Below are 16,232 nucleotides of genomic sequence, written 5' to 3'. Positions count from 1 at the left end.
ACTATCAAATATTTAAAACATATAGAAAAAAATGAATTCAATAATATAATAAACATCATGTATCTCTCATCTAGTTTTTCTTTTTTTTTAATTTTAACTAAATCTATTTTTGTTTTTCTCTCAACTCCCAGTACCTTTTGGGAGGTAACTATAATACTGAACTTGAAGCTGGACATTCTCAAATATCATTCATTTTCCTTTTCTTGCTTTTAAGGCTTTTTTTTTTTTTTTTTATGGTTTCTCTTCTAAAATAAGATCAAGACTCAATGATAAATAACACCAACAAATTAAATATACATGTGTGATCATTTTTAAAAGTTATTATGGAGTTGTTTTAAGTCAATCTAAGGTATCACACTATTTGAGGAATCATGAGACACCTCATGCATCATTTAGGGTCATAGGAAAGACTTTTTGAAGTACTGTTATATATTATAAATGAATTTTAACTGCAGCATCAAGTTCTTTGTTCATTTGGTTTTCAGTGTCCCACAATGATTTTAATCACAGGGGTAATTTGTTGGTTTTACTTAACAATATGTTGAATATATTTTCTGTCTTCCTCCCATAAGTTCTGTTAAACATTTTTGACAGTAACTGAGCCACATCAATTGTAAATTTACATTTTAATTTCATGAAGTAAAGGATTGGCTTCTACTTGGAAATAGCACTGAAGAAGGCAGTATTATCAGAAGAAGTGGCCCAGTACATCAAGAGATGAATCTGTTAAATTAAATACAAGATTTTACTGCCTTTTACTTTACATTTCCATGTAGCATAAGCATTAATTAAACCCATCAGTGCATTTCTCCTTTCAGAGAGAACATTTTTTTTCTGACAAGAAATGTCAACTGAAGGAATGCATGGCACCTGAGACCTGCCATTAAAAACACATCCACTTTAACTGAAAGTCTGATACATTTCAGTAGATAGACAGCCAGAAAAAAGAACACAGGGTGCTCTTACCATCCTTCCTTGCCCTGGCTGTCTAACAGACTGCGGCAATGGGACTAAATGTTTTTTGCCTTACTTGAGGTTTTCAAAGACAAGCAGACTTAACACTGCATTACATCTTTCGTTACTTGGTGATACTTGGTACAATTCAAATAAAAGCAAAGATGGTGGCCTTTTGAGGTCTTTAATATACCTTCAGTTACAGAACAGGGTACAGAAACTATCACATTAAACTTAAATCAGCCAATTATTTGGAATGTTAAGCATCCTTTCTGAGTGCCAGATATGGGGATGACAGAAAGAGGTAGATGCAAGAGTACTTGAGGATTTATGAGAATGTTAGAGAAATGATTACCCCAATGTTTATCAAAAGTTCTCATCATTCCATGTTGTTGTTAGCTGCCATCAAATTGGTGCCTAGTCATGGCAACCCCAGGTAAAACAGAATGGAATGTTACCCAACTCTGCACCATCATTGTGGTTGTTAGTGTTTGAATCCATTGCATATCATTCCATGCTGACCTTTAATTTTTTGTTGCAGGGGAGCACTTAAGAATCTGTCCTCAGGAATATACATGCTGTACCACAGAAATGGAAGACAAATTAAGTCAACAAAGCAAACTCGAGTTTGAATACCTTGTGGAGGAGACGAGTCATTTTGTGCGTACCACTTTTGTGTCCAGGCACAAGAAATTTGATGGTAGGTGAAGCAGTTTTCATTTAATTTTGTCATATGTGCACCTGACTATAAGAGTCTTGGTATTATGTGAAAAATATTAAAAAGGAGCTTTTTTTTTCCCCTTAAACATTTATAACTTTCTCTATTTTTAGAAAAAAGCATGAGGTTTCTTGACAGATATGATTTTCATAGTCATAACATGGAAAAACCTGACTTAACAGAGATGCTTTGCATTCGTGTTTTACCTATGAAATTTATTCTGAAAGATGTAACTGAAGTGTCCAATATTAGAGTGATTCTAATTCATGGCTCGTCTTCAAGTAGCATAAAGAGACTTTCTTGAATAATTAAATAAATAAATATCACTTAAGAGTATTTGAAATATACCTCCACTTTTAAGGGAACAGGGTTGTCATTAACTGCCAATGACATGGACTCCTTTATTTCCAGGGACCCGTTTCCAATAATGTAGCCACATTTCATGCTGTACTTAACAGTGCCTTGTGCATACAGTTTTGAATCCTCTTTTGGGTTCCTGATTGTAAGTAATTGGCTTCATTTCTATGTACTATTTGTTAAATAAATATTTTGTCTGAGAAAGCACAGCAAGTGTAAGTAATTACTAAAATTTCAGCATTGACTTTTCTCACCAGAGCATCAGAAAAATATCAAAAGCAAACTTATTTTAAAAACTGAATTACTATTGATAACAATAAAGTTAATTTTTCTGAATGGTATATATAGTCTTTAGTGTTTTCAGAAAAGAAAATACCTTGCTAGGATTCATGGTAAATTAGATTTGAATTGTCCTGACCTTAGTTTTAGGAGCCTTCCTTGTGCCCTTTGGCAATATTAAGCTGCCCTAGAGCAACAGAGCTGCTATTCATTTTCTTCATCCTCTCTAGTCAATGCACAATTCAACCCGTTCAGAAGAGGCTGGACAAAAGTTTTTCTTTTTCTTTTCGCTGTATTAGGTAGAATGTTCTGCTTCATTACTGCTTTAAACTAGTGTAGCAACACTGATTTCTTTCCAATCAGTCCTTGAAGTTCCGAAGAACAGGTCCCTCTGGTATTTTCAATACTCGGGATGCTATGACATTTTCCATGTAGATGAAAAGGACTTAATCTTTTCTGCAAGTGTGTTACAACATCTTCATATTCTTTCTGTGCCTCTCACTCCATTGTTTTCCATGTGGACATATGTGAAAATAATTCCTATTTAGCAGGTATGCTGTGAATACTGCTCCTTTAAGTACCTATGGAGTACATAGGAGTTGCCCTTGATGGAGAGATTACAAATCTGGTGACATTCAGAAGCCCCTGATGGAGTTCTCTGTTTTGGGGACTGCAAATATATCTCCTCAAATAGAAGCACATTGAGACATCTTATAATTTATTACAGAAATCAAGTGATGATCTGCTGCTGCTGACTTTTACCTATGCCTTTGGAAAACAATTCTAGTGTCTTTATAAATTTATACTCCAAAATAATTCCAGAGCAGTATTCACTGTAGAGAATATGAATATTCCTTTTAATGAAAAGCAGAAAGGTTATTGTGGCTTTAGAGGAGTTGATTTTTTGAAGCAAGTAAAGCTATATAAAAAGAGTGAGCCAGACGCTTCTTGTATTATCATGTCAATGACTTCTAATATCTTTGGATTTACCAGATTTAGTTTGTCTTATTTGAGAAAACTGTCTTTCTCTTGGTCCCTCTCTTTTTACAGGTGTGTTTTATTTAAATCTATTTATGTCAAGAAACTTAACAGGACACTGACTTTGCTAAAATTAGCTCTGACATAGATTGTGATGGGTTCTTTAGTAATAGTGCCTTTCATTGCAGTTGCATTAGGTTAGCACTGGAGAGAAATTGAGATTTTTCAAGGAAACTTCCAGCAGATTTTTTTTTTTTTTTTTTAAATCTAAATGTGTTCCTGATGAGCTCTGCTCCTTAAAGAACTCAGTCTCTGAATGAATGAATGAGTCATGAAAGGAAGGAAGAGAAGGAAGGGAGGGAAGGAAAGAAAGAAAGGACCATTAATTTCTGCACCTTCATGAAGGTCAGACATGCAAGAGACGATTTGTCTACCTACATCGTGAGGATGACTCTGCTTCGTCACTTCTCAGGAGCACAAGTGCATTCATGTGGACAGTTTTCCTTTTTGTTTTGTACACTTTATTGTGACATTTATCGATGGGTATTGACATACTACATGGGTATCTAGGATCAGGTGTGTAATGCTACCCTCTGACTTTTATTTCTTAGGTAAAATCAATGGGGCTATGAAAGATAATGAGTTTATTTTCAATAGCTTCCTATTTGATATGTTATATAGCTTTATTGCTCCAGGAACTTCTTGATTAAAAGAATCTGCTTCAGGGTACTGCTGCTGGCCCCTTGTAGTTACTTTCTCAGAGGTCTTCATTTGTTATCTGGATTTTGCAGATCTTCACCTTATTATATATATTATATGCTCGGTAGCATAGTGCCTAAGGCACTTGACTGATAATCAGAAGGCTGGCGGTTCAAATCCACCAGCCACTCCTCAGAAGGAAGATGGGGCAATCTACTTCCGTAGTGATACTGCCTCAGAAACCCAAGGAGGGGTTGCTATGAGTCGAGTCCGACTCGATGAAACATAACAACAACAACAACAACAACACTCCTTAATAAAATAAAATCAGAAGGTGATGATCTTTCCATCTATTTTCAATAAGTATAACAACAATTAAAGTGTACCTGTTGGGTGAACCCAGCCCAAACTATAGTAGGAGCCTGAATTCAGTCACTTTAATAACCAGTCTCCAGTTATTGCTTCCCTCATTATATTATAAATGCTCTGATTCCATTTTACTTCTCATTTTCTGAAAGAGGAGGTTTAATATTAAAATACAAAATTCCAATACATGTGACATACAACAGCATTCTTTTTTTGTCATATCCTTGCCCTGTTCTTTATTAATAAGTTTGGTAATATTTAAATATAATAATATATAAGATGGCAAATATCCATTAGAATGTAGGAAGCTAAATTTGAATCAATATGAATCCTTCCTCAATTTTTGATATCTCCAAGCACTGATCCACACTCCCATCAGCCAAAAAGAAAAAAAAAAAAAAAAAATGTAGCCAAGAGGCAATGAATTGAAGTAATATAAAACATCAATTACAGGAATTTTAATTATTTGGCAAATAATTCTCATACACTGGATGGCTTTTTTCCTTTGTTTTAAAAACAAAATTTTATGATGGACAGTTAAGATGAGTATATGTAAAACAGAATCATTTTTGACCCTAGTCCTTCTCCAAGTGTCTAACAAGGTTTTTTTTTTTTTTTTTGCCAAACCTCTACTTCCCATTACTGAGAAATTGAAAGTTAACTCTCATTACACAACCCTGCAGCACCCTCATCCTCTTTGTCTAGTGCTGGTCGTGGCAAAGTTTCCTTAAAGACTATACTGTGGGGAATCTCAATTTTCTCTGTAGGAAGCTAAGCTATTCTGTAGATCTCTAGGGGTTCAAATCTTGGATGAAGACCCAGCCAAGGGCACCTAGAAGAATGATTACAACCATACCATCTTTAGCTCTTACCTTTCTCCAAACAAACAAACAGAAATATACCAAACTCTCTGCCATTGAGTAGAGTCTGTCTCACAGTGACCTTTATTGGGTTTCTGAGTTTGTAAATCCTTATGGAAGGAGACTGCTTCATCTTTCTTCCATGGAGAGGCTGGTGGTTTCGAACCACCAACCTTACAGTTAGCAACCAAATGCCTTTACCACTATACCACCGGAGTTCCTTCTTACTCTTCTCATCTCTCATGAGATGAAACAAACAAATCAACTACAACATAGAAAAATGTAGACAAAAAAAGGGTAAGGATAGACCCTCATCTTTGTACACCAATTCTCTATCATTTTTCTATTCAGTGAATGTCAGTCCTGCCAAATTGGCATTTATGTTCAGTATATCCCTACTGCTGCCATGTCTTTCAGTATCCTAGGTAATGGAGAATCAAAAATCCTGATAGTAATAATAAGTAATATGGATGATACAAATATTATCCCTGTTTATCAGGAGGAAAATAAAGGGACAAGTCACACAGTTATTAAATGGCAGAGTCGGGATTTTGACCCAGTTTGAGCATGTGCCTGAATTCTTCCTCTTAGCCACTCAGTCTCAAACTCACTGTGGTCGAGTCGGTTCCAACTCATAGTGACCCCTCCTTGGGTTTCCAAGGCGGTATCTCTATGGAAGTTGTATTGCCCAATATTCCTTCTGAGGAGTGGCTGATGGGTTTGAACCTCTAGGCTTCTGGTTAGCAGTCCAATGCCTTAGGTACTATGCCACCAGAGCTCCCAGCACTACGCCTCTATAATCTCTCTAGTGCTTCTCAGTCCTCAAATGTGCTGAGATTTCACTGCCAGCATTCATTCTTCCTCTATCTCCTTTGCCTGTCTTGTCTCTGTCATGGTGGGAAGGAAATGGAAATGTCTATCAAAGAGAGGGGGAAGGAGATTTTTTTTAATCCTTAAAAAAAAAAAAAAAAAAAATCACCAACATAAATATAGCTCAACCCCTAAAAGCCCAGAGCCCAGAGTGGGTTACATGACTTGCTAAGTTCCTACCAAAAATGATGAAACCAAAAGTCTAGGTAAATATTCTGCAGTTACATCAGACATAAATAATAATGTTATGTTGTTGTTGTTATGTGCCGTCGAGTCTTCTCTGACTCATAGCAACCCCTCCTTGGGTTTCTGAGGTGGTATCACTATGGAAGTAGATTGCCCAACCTTCCTTCCAAGGAGTGGTTAGTGGGTTTGAACCTCCAGCCTTCTGGTTAGCAGTCAAGTGCCTTAGGTACTACATTACCAGAGCTCCTAATAATCGGAGGTCGATATTGAGTTGAAAGTCTAAGCTTTTATTTTGATGGATACTAGCTTTAAAAAAAACTGGTATTCCTTTCAGAAGCAATAGTAATATTATTGGATAAAAAAATTAGCCATGTTTTTGGAAAAGTTGGAGTAGTATTCAATTGGAAGTTTTCCCTGACTTAAAGTGTAATAGGTGTTTTGTACAAAAATGTTATGAAAACAATCAGGACATACTGTTTGTTCCTCCTAAAACCTGGTACTTATCTTGTAGGGACTAGCATTCCACTCTCTAAGAATTTCTATGGAATATGGATTATTCAGAGATAGGAATTTAGTTGAAGAGATATTTTATTTTGGATATTATTTTTCCTTTCAGAAAAATTATTTGCATTTGGAGCTCAACATAAAGTTTCTGTTTAGTTTGTTGGTCTTGGTCTTATTATTTTACTTTCCTTCCTGGTTTTTATTTATGTATTTTAATGACACACATTTGTCCAGAGATTTGGCAGCAAGTACATTTCTAAAAGCAAAACAACAAAAAATAAATAAAAAGTAATTTTTGTCCTTATGAAGAACCTATTCTATAGTAATACCCTTAGAATACCCATTGTACTGAATGTGAAAATAATTTATATACAGTGGCATAATATTTTTGTGCTGTAAGTCTGCTTGTGTTTTCTTTTTAAATATCATTTCTCATCTATATACTGTGGAGATGACAATAAAGTAATGATTTCTTTAAAATATAGCCTAATTTTCTCAGAGAATGAACTTGTTCAAAAGGGAAAAAATCTTAAGTAGTTTTCCATACAGTAGTAGAATCTTCTATATTTCCTGTCATATGAGTGATTTATATATATGATTGTCATTTCAATTTGAAAACATTTATTCAAAACCTACTATATGCAAGGTACTTTGCCAAGTGAATAGCAGATAAAGATGACTAATGATGACTAAAATATGGTCACAGCCTGTCACATAGTTTATGTTCTTGGGAAGACAGAAGTATAAAACTAACAATTCAAAAGATAGAATTAACTGTGCCCTAAAATAGAACTCCATTAGAAATAGTGAGGAGGTACTATTGTACTTAAAAACATCAGAGAAGTCTTTTAGAAAGAACCACCATCTAGCACCCTTAAACTGTGACTTAATATTGCAATAGTTAAAAAGTTGACAGGAGGAGATGAAGACCACAAGATATTTTATATATATGTTCACAAAGTCCTTGGGATATGTTGTAAACATATTTATTATTGATTTTTTTTAAATGTAAATTTATTAACATCATATGTATATGCACACACTGAAAGCAGAGAATACCAGCAAGATGTTGACTAGAGTTTTATTGACTATGCAAAGGCATTCAACTGTGTGTATTGTAACAAATTATGGATAACATTTGGAAGAATAGGAATTCCAGAACACTTAATTATGCTCATGTGGAAGCTGCACATAGACCAAGAGGTAGTCATTCAAATAGAACAAGGGGACACCATATTGTTTAAAATAAACAGAGCCGGGCATCAGAGTTGTATCTTTCAACATACTTATTCAATATGCATGCTGAAATAAACTGGACAATATGAAGAAGAATACTGCATTAAAATTGGAAGAAGTGTGATTAATGACCTGTGATATGCAGATGACACAACCTTGACAGCTGAAAACAAAGAGGGCTTGAAACACTTACTCATGAAGATCAAAGACTACAGCCTTCAGTAAGGAGTACATCTCAATATGAAGAAGACAAAAATCCTCACAACTGGACCAACAAACAACATCATGATAAACAGAGAAAAGATTGAAGTTGTCATGGATTTCATTTTACTTGGATGAACACTCAATGCCCATGGATGCAGCAGTCACAAAATGAAATGATTTTTTTATTGCATTGGGCAAATTTGCTGCTAAAGATCTCTTTAAAGTGTTAACAAGGCAAAGATGTCACTCTGAGGACTAAGGTGAGCCTGACCCAAGCCATAGCATTTTCAATCGCCTATGTGAATGCGAAAGCTGGACAATGAAGAAAGAAGAACTGATGCCTTTTAATTATGGTGTTGATGAAGAATATTGAATATACCATAACTGCCAGAAGAATGATCAAATCCGTCTTGTTAGAAGTACAGCCAGAATTTCACCAGAGAGTGTGTTGAGACTTCAACTCACATGCTTTGCACATGTTATCAGGAAGGGCAAGTCCCTGGAATAGGACATCATGCTTGGTAAAGTAGAGAGTCAGCAAAAAAGAGGAAGACCCTCAACCAGAGGAATTGACACAGTAGTTGCCACAAGGGCTCAAACAATGGAAGGAATGGGAGGATGGTACAGGACTGGGCAGTATTTCATTCTGTCGTGAAGTCTGTAGGATCAGAGATGACCTAACGGCACATGAAGACAACTATATGCATGTATACTTACATGCATATATTTATACATATATACATACATAAATACACATATGTACATTTGCGCACATACATATCTATATATATATGCAGCCCCTTCCACTTATGATTAGGTTCCTTTCAGATGACTGTCATAAGTTTTTTCTGACATAAGTCAAATAATTCTTTTATTAAAAGTTTCTATTATTATTACATTTTATTATCTGTATCTTTATAAATTAAATCTTAGAACATCTGCAAGTGAACATCTGAGAATGATGGCATCAGCAAATTATGTGCTACAACACTGTATATAGTACATGTTAATAATGATAAAGGTATACAATAAACAAACAGATGGTTGTATGTGTGGTTCATCATAACTCAAATATATCATAAGTTGGGGTCTACATATATTATTCACCAGTCACTCCATGGGAGAAAGATGTGGCAGTCTTCTTTCATAAAGATTACAGAGTTGGAATCCCAATAGCTCAGTTAAAATGGGAATTATATAGAGAGGTAAATATGATTAACATATATATATGTGTGTGTTAATTATACATAAATAGAGACAGAGAGAGTTAACATCACAATATGTTCTGTGCAATAAGACATTTATGTAATTTGGACTTTTTCTGAACATCATATTGGTCTGGTCCTGCTTTTTCTTTAAGCATCTTGAACAAGCTTCATATCCTAGTGATTGTCAATGTGCTCAGAAGGAATCACTTGTTTGTTTGGTCCTTCATCCACATAGTTATCAATTTCTTCTTATCTAATATAAATATCTAATATATTTCTCACATTTCTCTTAGCCTTATAGCTTTTAGTGGAACAAATCCTTTAACAGCTTGGGGAATTTTTGTTTTGTTTTGTTTTTGTGGATCGTCATGATTGTCAAGTGTGATATTTCTAAGTCCCAAGCAATAACATTCACAAATTTTCCATCTTCATGTTGTTTAATAACCTTTCACTTACAAATTGGTACTTCTCCTTTGCCTCTTGCTGTTATCACTAACAATGGTTTTTCTTGTATTTGAGAGTCATGATATACTTCATGGTAATATTTTCAAAAGAAAATTAAACAGAGAGATAATACCATGACACTCAAGAGACACATGATACATGAGATTGGATGCTTCTGCCAAGGAGTCGAAGCATGCACCATTACACGATAAACTTTTTAGATAAAAAGTACAGTACAGTGCATATATGATCCAGTATTATTATGACTATTAAAACATATATTGTAGGTTATATATGTGCTCTACTACTAGTATACCTGGCAGTGCAGTCAATTTGTATACAAGAACCATGAGATATATGTGCTGTATGTACGTAGCTGTTGCATTTGCTACATCCCACTCTCTGATTGAAATTTCTGAACTCTATTATAACCTCATTGGACCAGAAATGTATATGTGGTAGGACGTTGCTGGAATGGACTTTATGAAATACGTGATTGTGTATGTATATCTATTTATATGTATGTCACTGTTGCTGTTAGGTGCTGTCGAGACAGTTCCCACTCATAATGACCCTGTGTACAACAGAACAATAGACAGCCCCTTCCAGCACCATCCTCACAATCTTTGCTGTGTTTTGAGTACATTGTTGCAGCAACTGTGTCAATCCATCCCATTATGGGTCTTCCTCTTTTCACTGACCCTGTACTTTACCCCCTTGCCTTTTTTTGAGACTCCAAAATCCCCATGAGAATATGCCTGAAAAGAGTGCTGCTCCAAAAAGAATAAGAGACATCTAGAGCAGACCAGAAAAGAGCTCTGGTAGTGCAGTGTTGAAGGCATTTGGCTGCTAACCAAAAGGTTGGCTGTTCAAACACAACAGCCACTCCATGGCAAAAAAATGAGGCAGTCTGCTTCCATGAAGATTTACAGTCTTAGAAACTCAATGAGGCATAAATTTAAAGTAACTTTAACCCTTTTTTAGATGTTATATTGATTTATTTATTTGTTGTTGTTGAGAATATACACATCAATACACATACCAAATCAACAGTTTCTATGTGTACTATCTAGTGACACAGATTACACGTTCTTTGAGTTATGTAACCTTTCTCACTCTCCTTTTCTGAGTTGTTTCTTTTCCATTCACATAAATTCAGTGATTCCTAAGGTTCCTATCTAATCTTTGAGTTACTGTTATCAATTTGATCCCATATAGACAGTTCTTAAAAAAACATAATGCTCAAAGCAGACATTTTTCCCTTTTATGTTAAACTATTGTCTTCTTAGATTTCATTGGCCAAAGCAAATGCCGTGGTCAGTCTCAACATCTGTGGAGCAAAGGTGAGTACTATGCCCATGTAGATATGGATGGGAAAGGAGGAATTGTTCATGCATCCTAATGGACCACAATCTTTGATTGACTTCTTGTTGCTATTCCCCAAACTGTGTTTTACTCACCACAAAGGTTTAATTTTTGGTGGATGTCCTAGGAATTCAAAAGCAAGAAATAGTTTCTAGAATAGAAATAAAGCACAGCTACATAGGCACACCTGTTACACCACTACTTCCCTTATTCTAACACAGTAACAAATACATCACCCCACGCACACATGCACAGGATTTCATGATGCTATTGCAGTAATAGATGTAATATCTCCCTTTCTTGAGTTACTAGTCCCTTCAATCATTGTACAGAATAACAAATTAACTGTCATTCTTAAGGGTTATAATGCTAATCCCCATAGGAAATAATTGACAGAATACCACCCTTAAATTTGCCAAATCACCACTGTGATAACATGAATTTAATCTGAAGTACATTCCTCTGGAAATCAGAATGTGCTGAGTGAATGTTAGAAAACAGAGAAATTCTCCCAGTGGCATTGGAAAGTAATCTGCCTATTCTCCCAAGGGGCAAACCTTCCAAAAATAAGAATCAGTTAACCAGGGATGTGGCTTTGACAGACTGGGTGTACAGGTTTATAAATCACAAATGCCTTGCATTTGTAGTGTTGGAAGAAGTGATCTGTGTTTGGGGGTCCTTTCAGTGCATTGTAAGGAGAACCCAGATCTTTGCAAAAGTGAAGTTTATCTTCATTTTTTTGTTTTGTTTTGTTTTGCTTTGTACTTTGACAGATCCTTAAAAAAAAAAAAAAAAAAGCTATACACTACTAACACTGCTGATCAGCAGCTTCGTGTCCTCTGTGAAGGACTACCAATTTTTTTCTAATTCCTAGACCCTTACCACACACCTTAAAGTAACTTAAAGTATATTATGCTCCCAGTGTAGCTATAATATTATCATCTTATTATCACCAATTCCCTTGCATGGTAGCTTCCCTGAGCAGCTGTTTCACAGACAAGCCAATTTCTTTTAAGTATTGCTTTATCAGATGCTGAAACCAGTCCTACCAGAAGGATTCTTGGTCATGAATGTTAATGAGCAGACAAGTATCTGTTCCTGACAGTGGCTCACTAATCCTTTGATTAAGTATGGGTAAATTACAGGAGGAATTTTATGTAAGTTAAATTGATCTGCCACTGAATAGAGAAAACTGGTTTTCTTATTTTAATGAAAATCAAGAAAATATTTAATAGTAGTATAAATTAGAGCTTGGTAGAAGCATTTTTTGTCTGTAGACCAGAGAACACAATTGTTCTGTGTGGACTGGTTCAAGTGCATGATGTGTGTAACGACAGTGAACTCATTATCTCCAGTTAGGTGTGATAGGCAGTGGGAAACAGAATATAAGTCATTCACTATCTAACTGGATTTTGCATCAAGAGATTCTTGACCTTCCATAGTGCTGTGGAATTGAAATAAAAACTATGCTTTCCTTCTCCAGTGGGAGAATATAATAATTTTCTTTCCAGACAGGGTTGTAAAGTTGAAAGAAACTCATTTGACTGGTTTCAGGGTTCTAAAAATCATAAAGAAATAATTCAAGTGAATCTTTATTCAGAATGGCATAACCATGACTTGATGAGTTGGACAGAGAAAAGGAAAAAGATAGACAAAATGTTGATAATTATTGAAGCTGGTTGATACATGGACATTTCCTATATTACTCTTGTTTTTGAATGATTTTTAAATTTCCATAATATAAAGTGTTTAAAAAAGACACAGCTGACTTTAACATATACAGAATCAATGTCTTCTACATTGTGAATTTATTCTAGATGAACAATGTCAAGTTGTTATTGCCTGCTCTTTCCCTGTATAGTTAACAGAAATACACAGAGTATATAATTTTCAAGTGGCAAGGAAAAATAAGTAAAGAGGTTTTCACTCAGATCAGGGTTGCATAGTTTCAGATGTCATCCAAGATTTTAGCATTGTCTTTCTATAAATGGCATATCTAGTTTGTTCACATAAATAGAGCCATTAAAGTGATATTTAGGTGTTAGATCTCCTTGTTAAGTGTGATTCAAAATGTGAAACTCTGTGTAGAAGATATATGGACACTGAGATAAAGCAGGCTATTCATACACAAACTTTGGCAAGCTTTAGGAGGAAATGTGAAATGTGTATTATAAAAGTCATTGCCGTCGTGTGCTGTCTAGTCAGTTCTGACTCACAGCCATCCCAGGTGACAGAGTAGGACTGCCCCATAAGGTATTCTTGACTGTAATTTTTATGAAAGCACATCACTAAGTGTTTTGCCTGTGGGGCCCTGAGTGAGTTTGAACCACTAACCTTTTGTTTAGTAGCCAAGCGGTGGTAAAATGCATAGAAAATAAAATTTCCATATCATTCATAAGTCACTTAGTTATTTGTGGTTGAATGACCAATAGGGGCAAGAAGTGTTGAGGTTTCATATTTTAGCAAATCCAAAGGAACAGAGAGCTTGCCTAAGCAGTTGGTTCCATATAAATCCAAGAATTCCATTGCATAGGAAGAAAATCCTGAACTCATGTGGAAGAAGAGTGAGTAACCAGTTAAGAATAAGACTGCATTGTTGGCAATGCTAAGAGAAATTTTAAAAACAAAAACAAAATGAAAAAAAAAAAAGAACAACACTCTTTCCTGTTTCAGGATTGGCCATATTCATTAAATGGGCACATATTATTCTTGGAATGACTTTATATAACAGTATATGTTCTTCATACTGTTTCCTCCCTGCTCAGTGATTTAATTGAATCCAAACAACTTGAAAATGAAAAGCGAACTTGGAAATAAGGTAGCAAGATATCAGGATTCCAAGGCCTTTAGATGATTGAAGAAATTATATTTCTCCACATATTTTTTTATTTCTGAAAATTTATTTGTATATTTTCTCCTTTTAAAAAGAATAATGTCATGATTATTACAGGCTTTGTTTCCCTCAGCCCACCTGTCTCCTCTTCTTAGCACTTACATAGTTGATCCCTTATCACTTTGCATGTATTCAGTGTTATTTCAATCATATTCTTTTAAAAAATATGATTTATTGCATATCCCCTTTTGAATTATAAGCTCATTAAGTATAGGCATTAGATCTCTTATTTCTATTTTAGCTTCCTAAACTTGACTTAATACAGAGCCTATTTCATAATGCTGCAGTGTTGTCTAACTCTGGCACCGACCCATGCAAAACCAAGGACACAGACTGGTCAGATGAATTACTAAAGTCTCTATAATAAATATGACAGAAGAAAATTAGAAGTCTTGATTTCTAGTGATCTATTAACTCTTAGGCTTCATAAACCTGGAAAACATATTTGATATCAGTAGCATTTGTTCCAGTAGACTTCATGGATCTTATTTTAAATTCTCAGCACAAATATGGTCTTTGTTTAGAGGGCAAGCAGAAGTCCTTACCTTAAAAAAAAAAAAAAAGATGAGTGTGTTCTTCTCTAAAACACACACACACTCCAGGATAAGTAGGGATAAGTAGGGGGTTAAGGTGCTGCTCAGACTTGAATATGTATATGAGTTACTCAAGGGTCCAGTTAACATGCAGATTTCTGGGTACAAACACTGGAGATTTTTATTCTATTAGGTATATTTGTGCAGGGGGACGTGTGCCCAGGACCATGTATAGGGTTGGCAGACAGTGTTTGTACAGGTGTATTTGTATGTTCTGTATGAATTCACAGGTGTGTAATAGACTAACAAGGGGCAAGGTTGTAGTCAATTCTTGACCACAGCCAGCTACCTAGCAGGAGCAAGGAGTGGGACCCATGAGCTCAGGACCATGGTCTCAGGGGACATCAAGCTAAATTGAAATAACATACTATGCTAAAACATTGTTTCACATGCTATTTTGATGAGTAGTGATTGGTATCTTAAAAGCTTGCAAGTGGCCATCTAGATGAAATGATGGGTCTCTCCTCATCCAGAGTAAAGAAGAATGAAGAAAACCAAAGACATAAGGAAATAATTAGTCCAAGTGATTGGTACACCATGTTATTCTCAGCTTATATGAGACCAAAGAAGTAGATGGTGCCCGGCTACCACTGTCAACCACTCGGAGGGAGATCTCTGTAGGAGATCCTGGATAGAGTGGGATAACAATGTGGAAGAAAACTCAAAATCATTAAAAAAACAAAAAGACCAGGTTTGCTGCTTTGATGGAGCCTCGTGGAACCACTGAGACTATGGTCCCTAGCTGCCCTTCAGGTCTGGAATTGAACCCACTCCTGTGGCTTCCAGCCAAACAAAAGACAGGCATATGATCTGAACATTTACATTAGGAAGATACATTCCTTGGAGAGATCAATCATGGAAGAATAGGGCTGTGTATGCACAGGGAAACAGCTCGGGTGCAGGAGTGCATGGGAGGGAAGTACACAGAGAAGAGATCACTAAAGGAGGAAGTTGGAGGGGAGCTCTTGCATTGTCGGAAATTGTAGTCAATGTCATGAGACAAAGTGAATGTGAGTTGCTGTATGGAAAGTGAATTTGCTCTGTAAAGTTTCCCCAAAATCACAATAAAAATTGAAAAAAAAATTTTTTTAATCTGCTTTTTACTATTGATTTACTACTGTAGATTAATTGCATTATTAACAACTCGTTTAATTTTTTATACATCAAAATTATTCTTGTTTGAATTTTTTTTTAATTTGTGAACTACAAAATTATTTCATTTTTCCGCTTTATTTTGTAGCTCATAGGACCTAACAGATATTTGTTTTTCAACTTAAACATACATTTTTCTCTTTTTTTTTGTGTTGTTGTTGTTGTTGTTATGTGCCAACGAGTCGGACCCAACTCATAGCGACCCCTCCATGGGTTTCCGAGTCAGTATCACTACGGAAGTAGATTGCCCCATCTTCCTTCCGAGGAGTGGCTGGGGTTTGAACCACCAACCATCTGATTAGCAGTCAAGTGCCTTAGGCATTACGCTATCAGACCTCCCTCTTTTTTGTACAATGATTTTTTTTA

General features: G+C 35.5%; 1 protein-coding gene across 1 annotated transcript in view; it reads left to right on the top strand.

Moving 5' to 3' along the window:
* Positions 1-1,485: 1,485 nt before the first annotated feature.
* Positions 1,486-16,232, top strand: part of GPC6 (glypican 6) — a gene marked incomplete at its 5' end in the record, with an annotated part of 1,291,124 nt that continues 1,276,377 nt past the window's right edge. The window contains one exon of the mRNA XM_042781413.1: positions 1,486-1,654. Coding sequence (XP_042637347.1) covers positions 1,486-1,654 — 169 coding nt within the window. The remainder of the gene's footprint in view (positions 1,655-16,232) is intronic.

Source organism: Orycteropus afer, unplaced genomic scaffold (genome assembly GCF_000298275.1).
Source record: "Orycteropus afer afer isolate SDZICR_OR568_19922 unplaced genomic scaffold, OryAfe1.0 scaffold00117, whole genome shotgun sequence".
In the NCBI taxonomy this organism is placed as follows: domain Eukaryota; kingdom Metazoa; phylum Chordata; class Mammalia; order Tubulidentata; family Orycteropodidae; genus Orycteropus; species Orycteropus afer.
The sequence above is the reverse complement of the archived record's forward strand: the minus strand, read 5'-3'. Positions and strand labels throughout refer to the sequence as shown.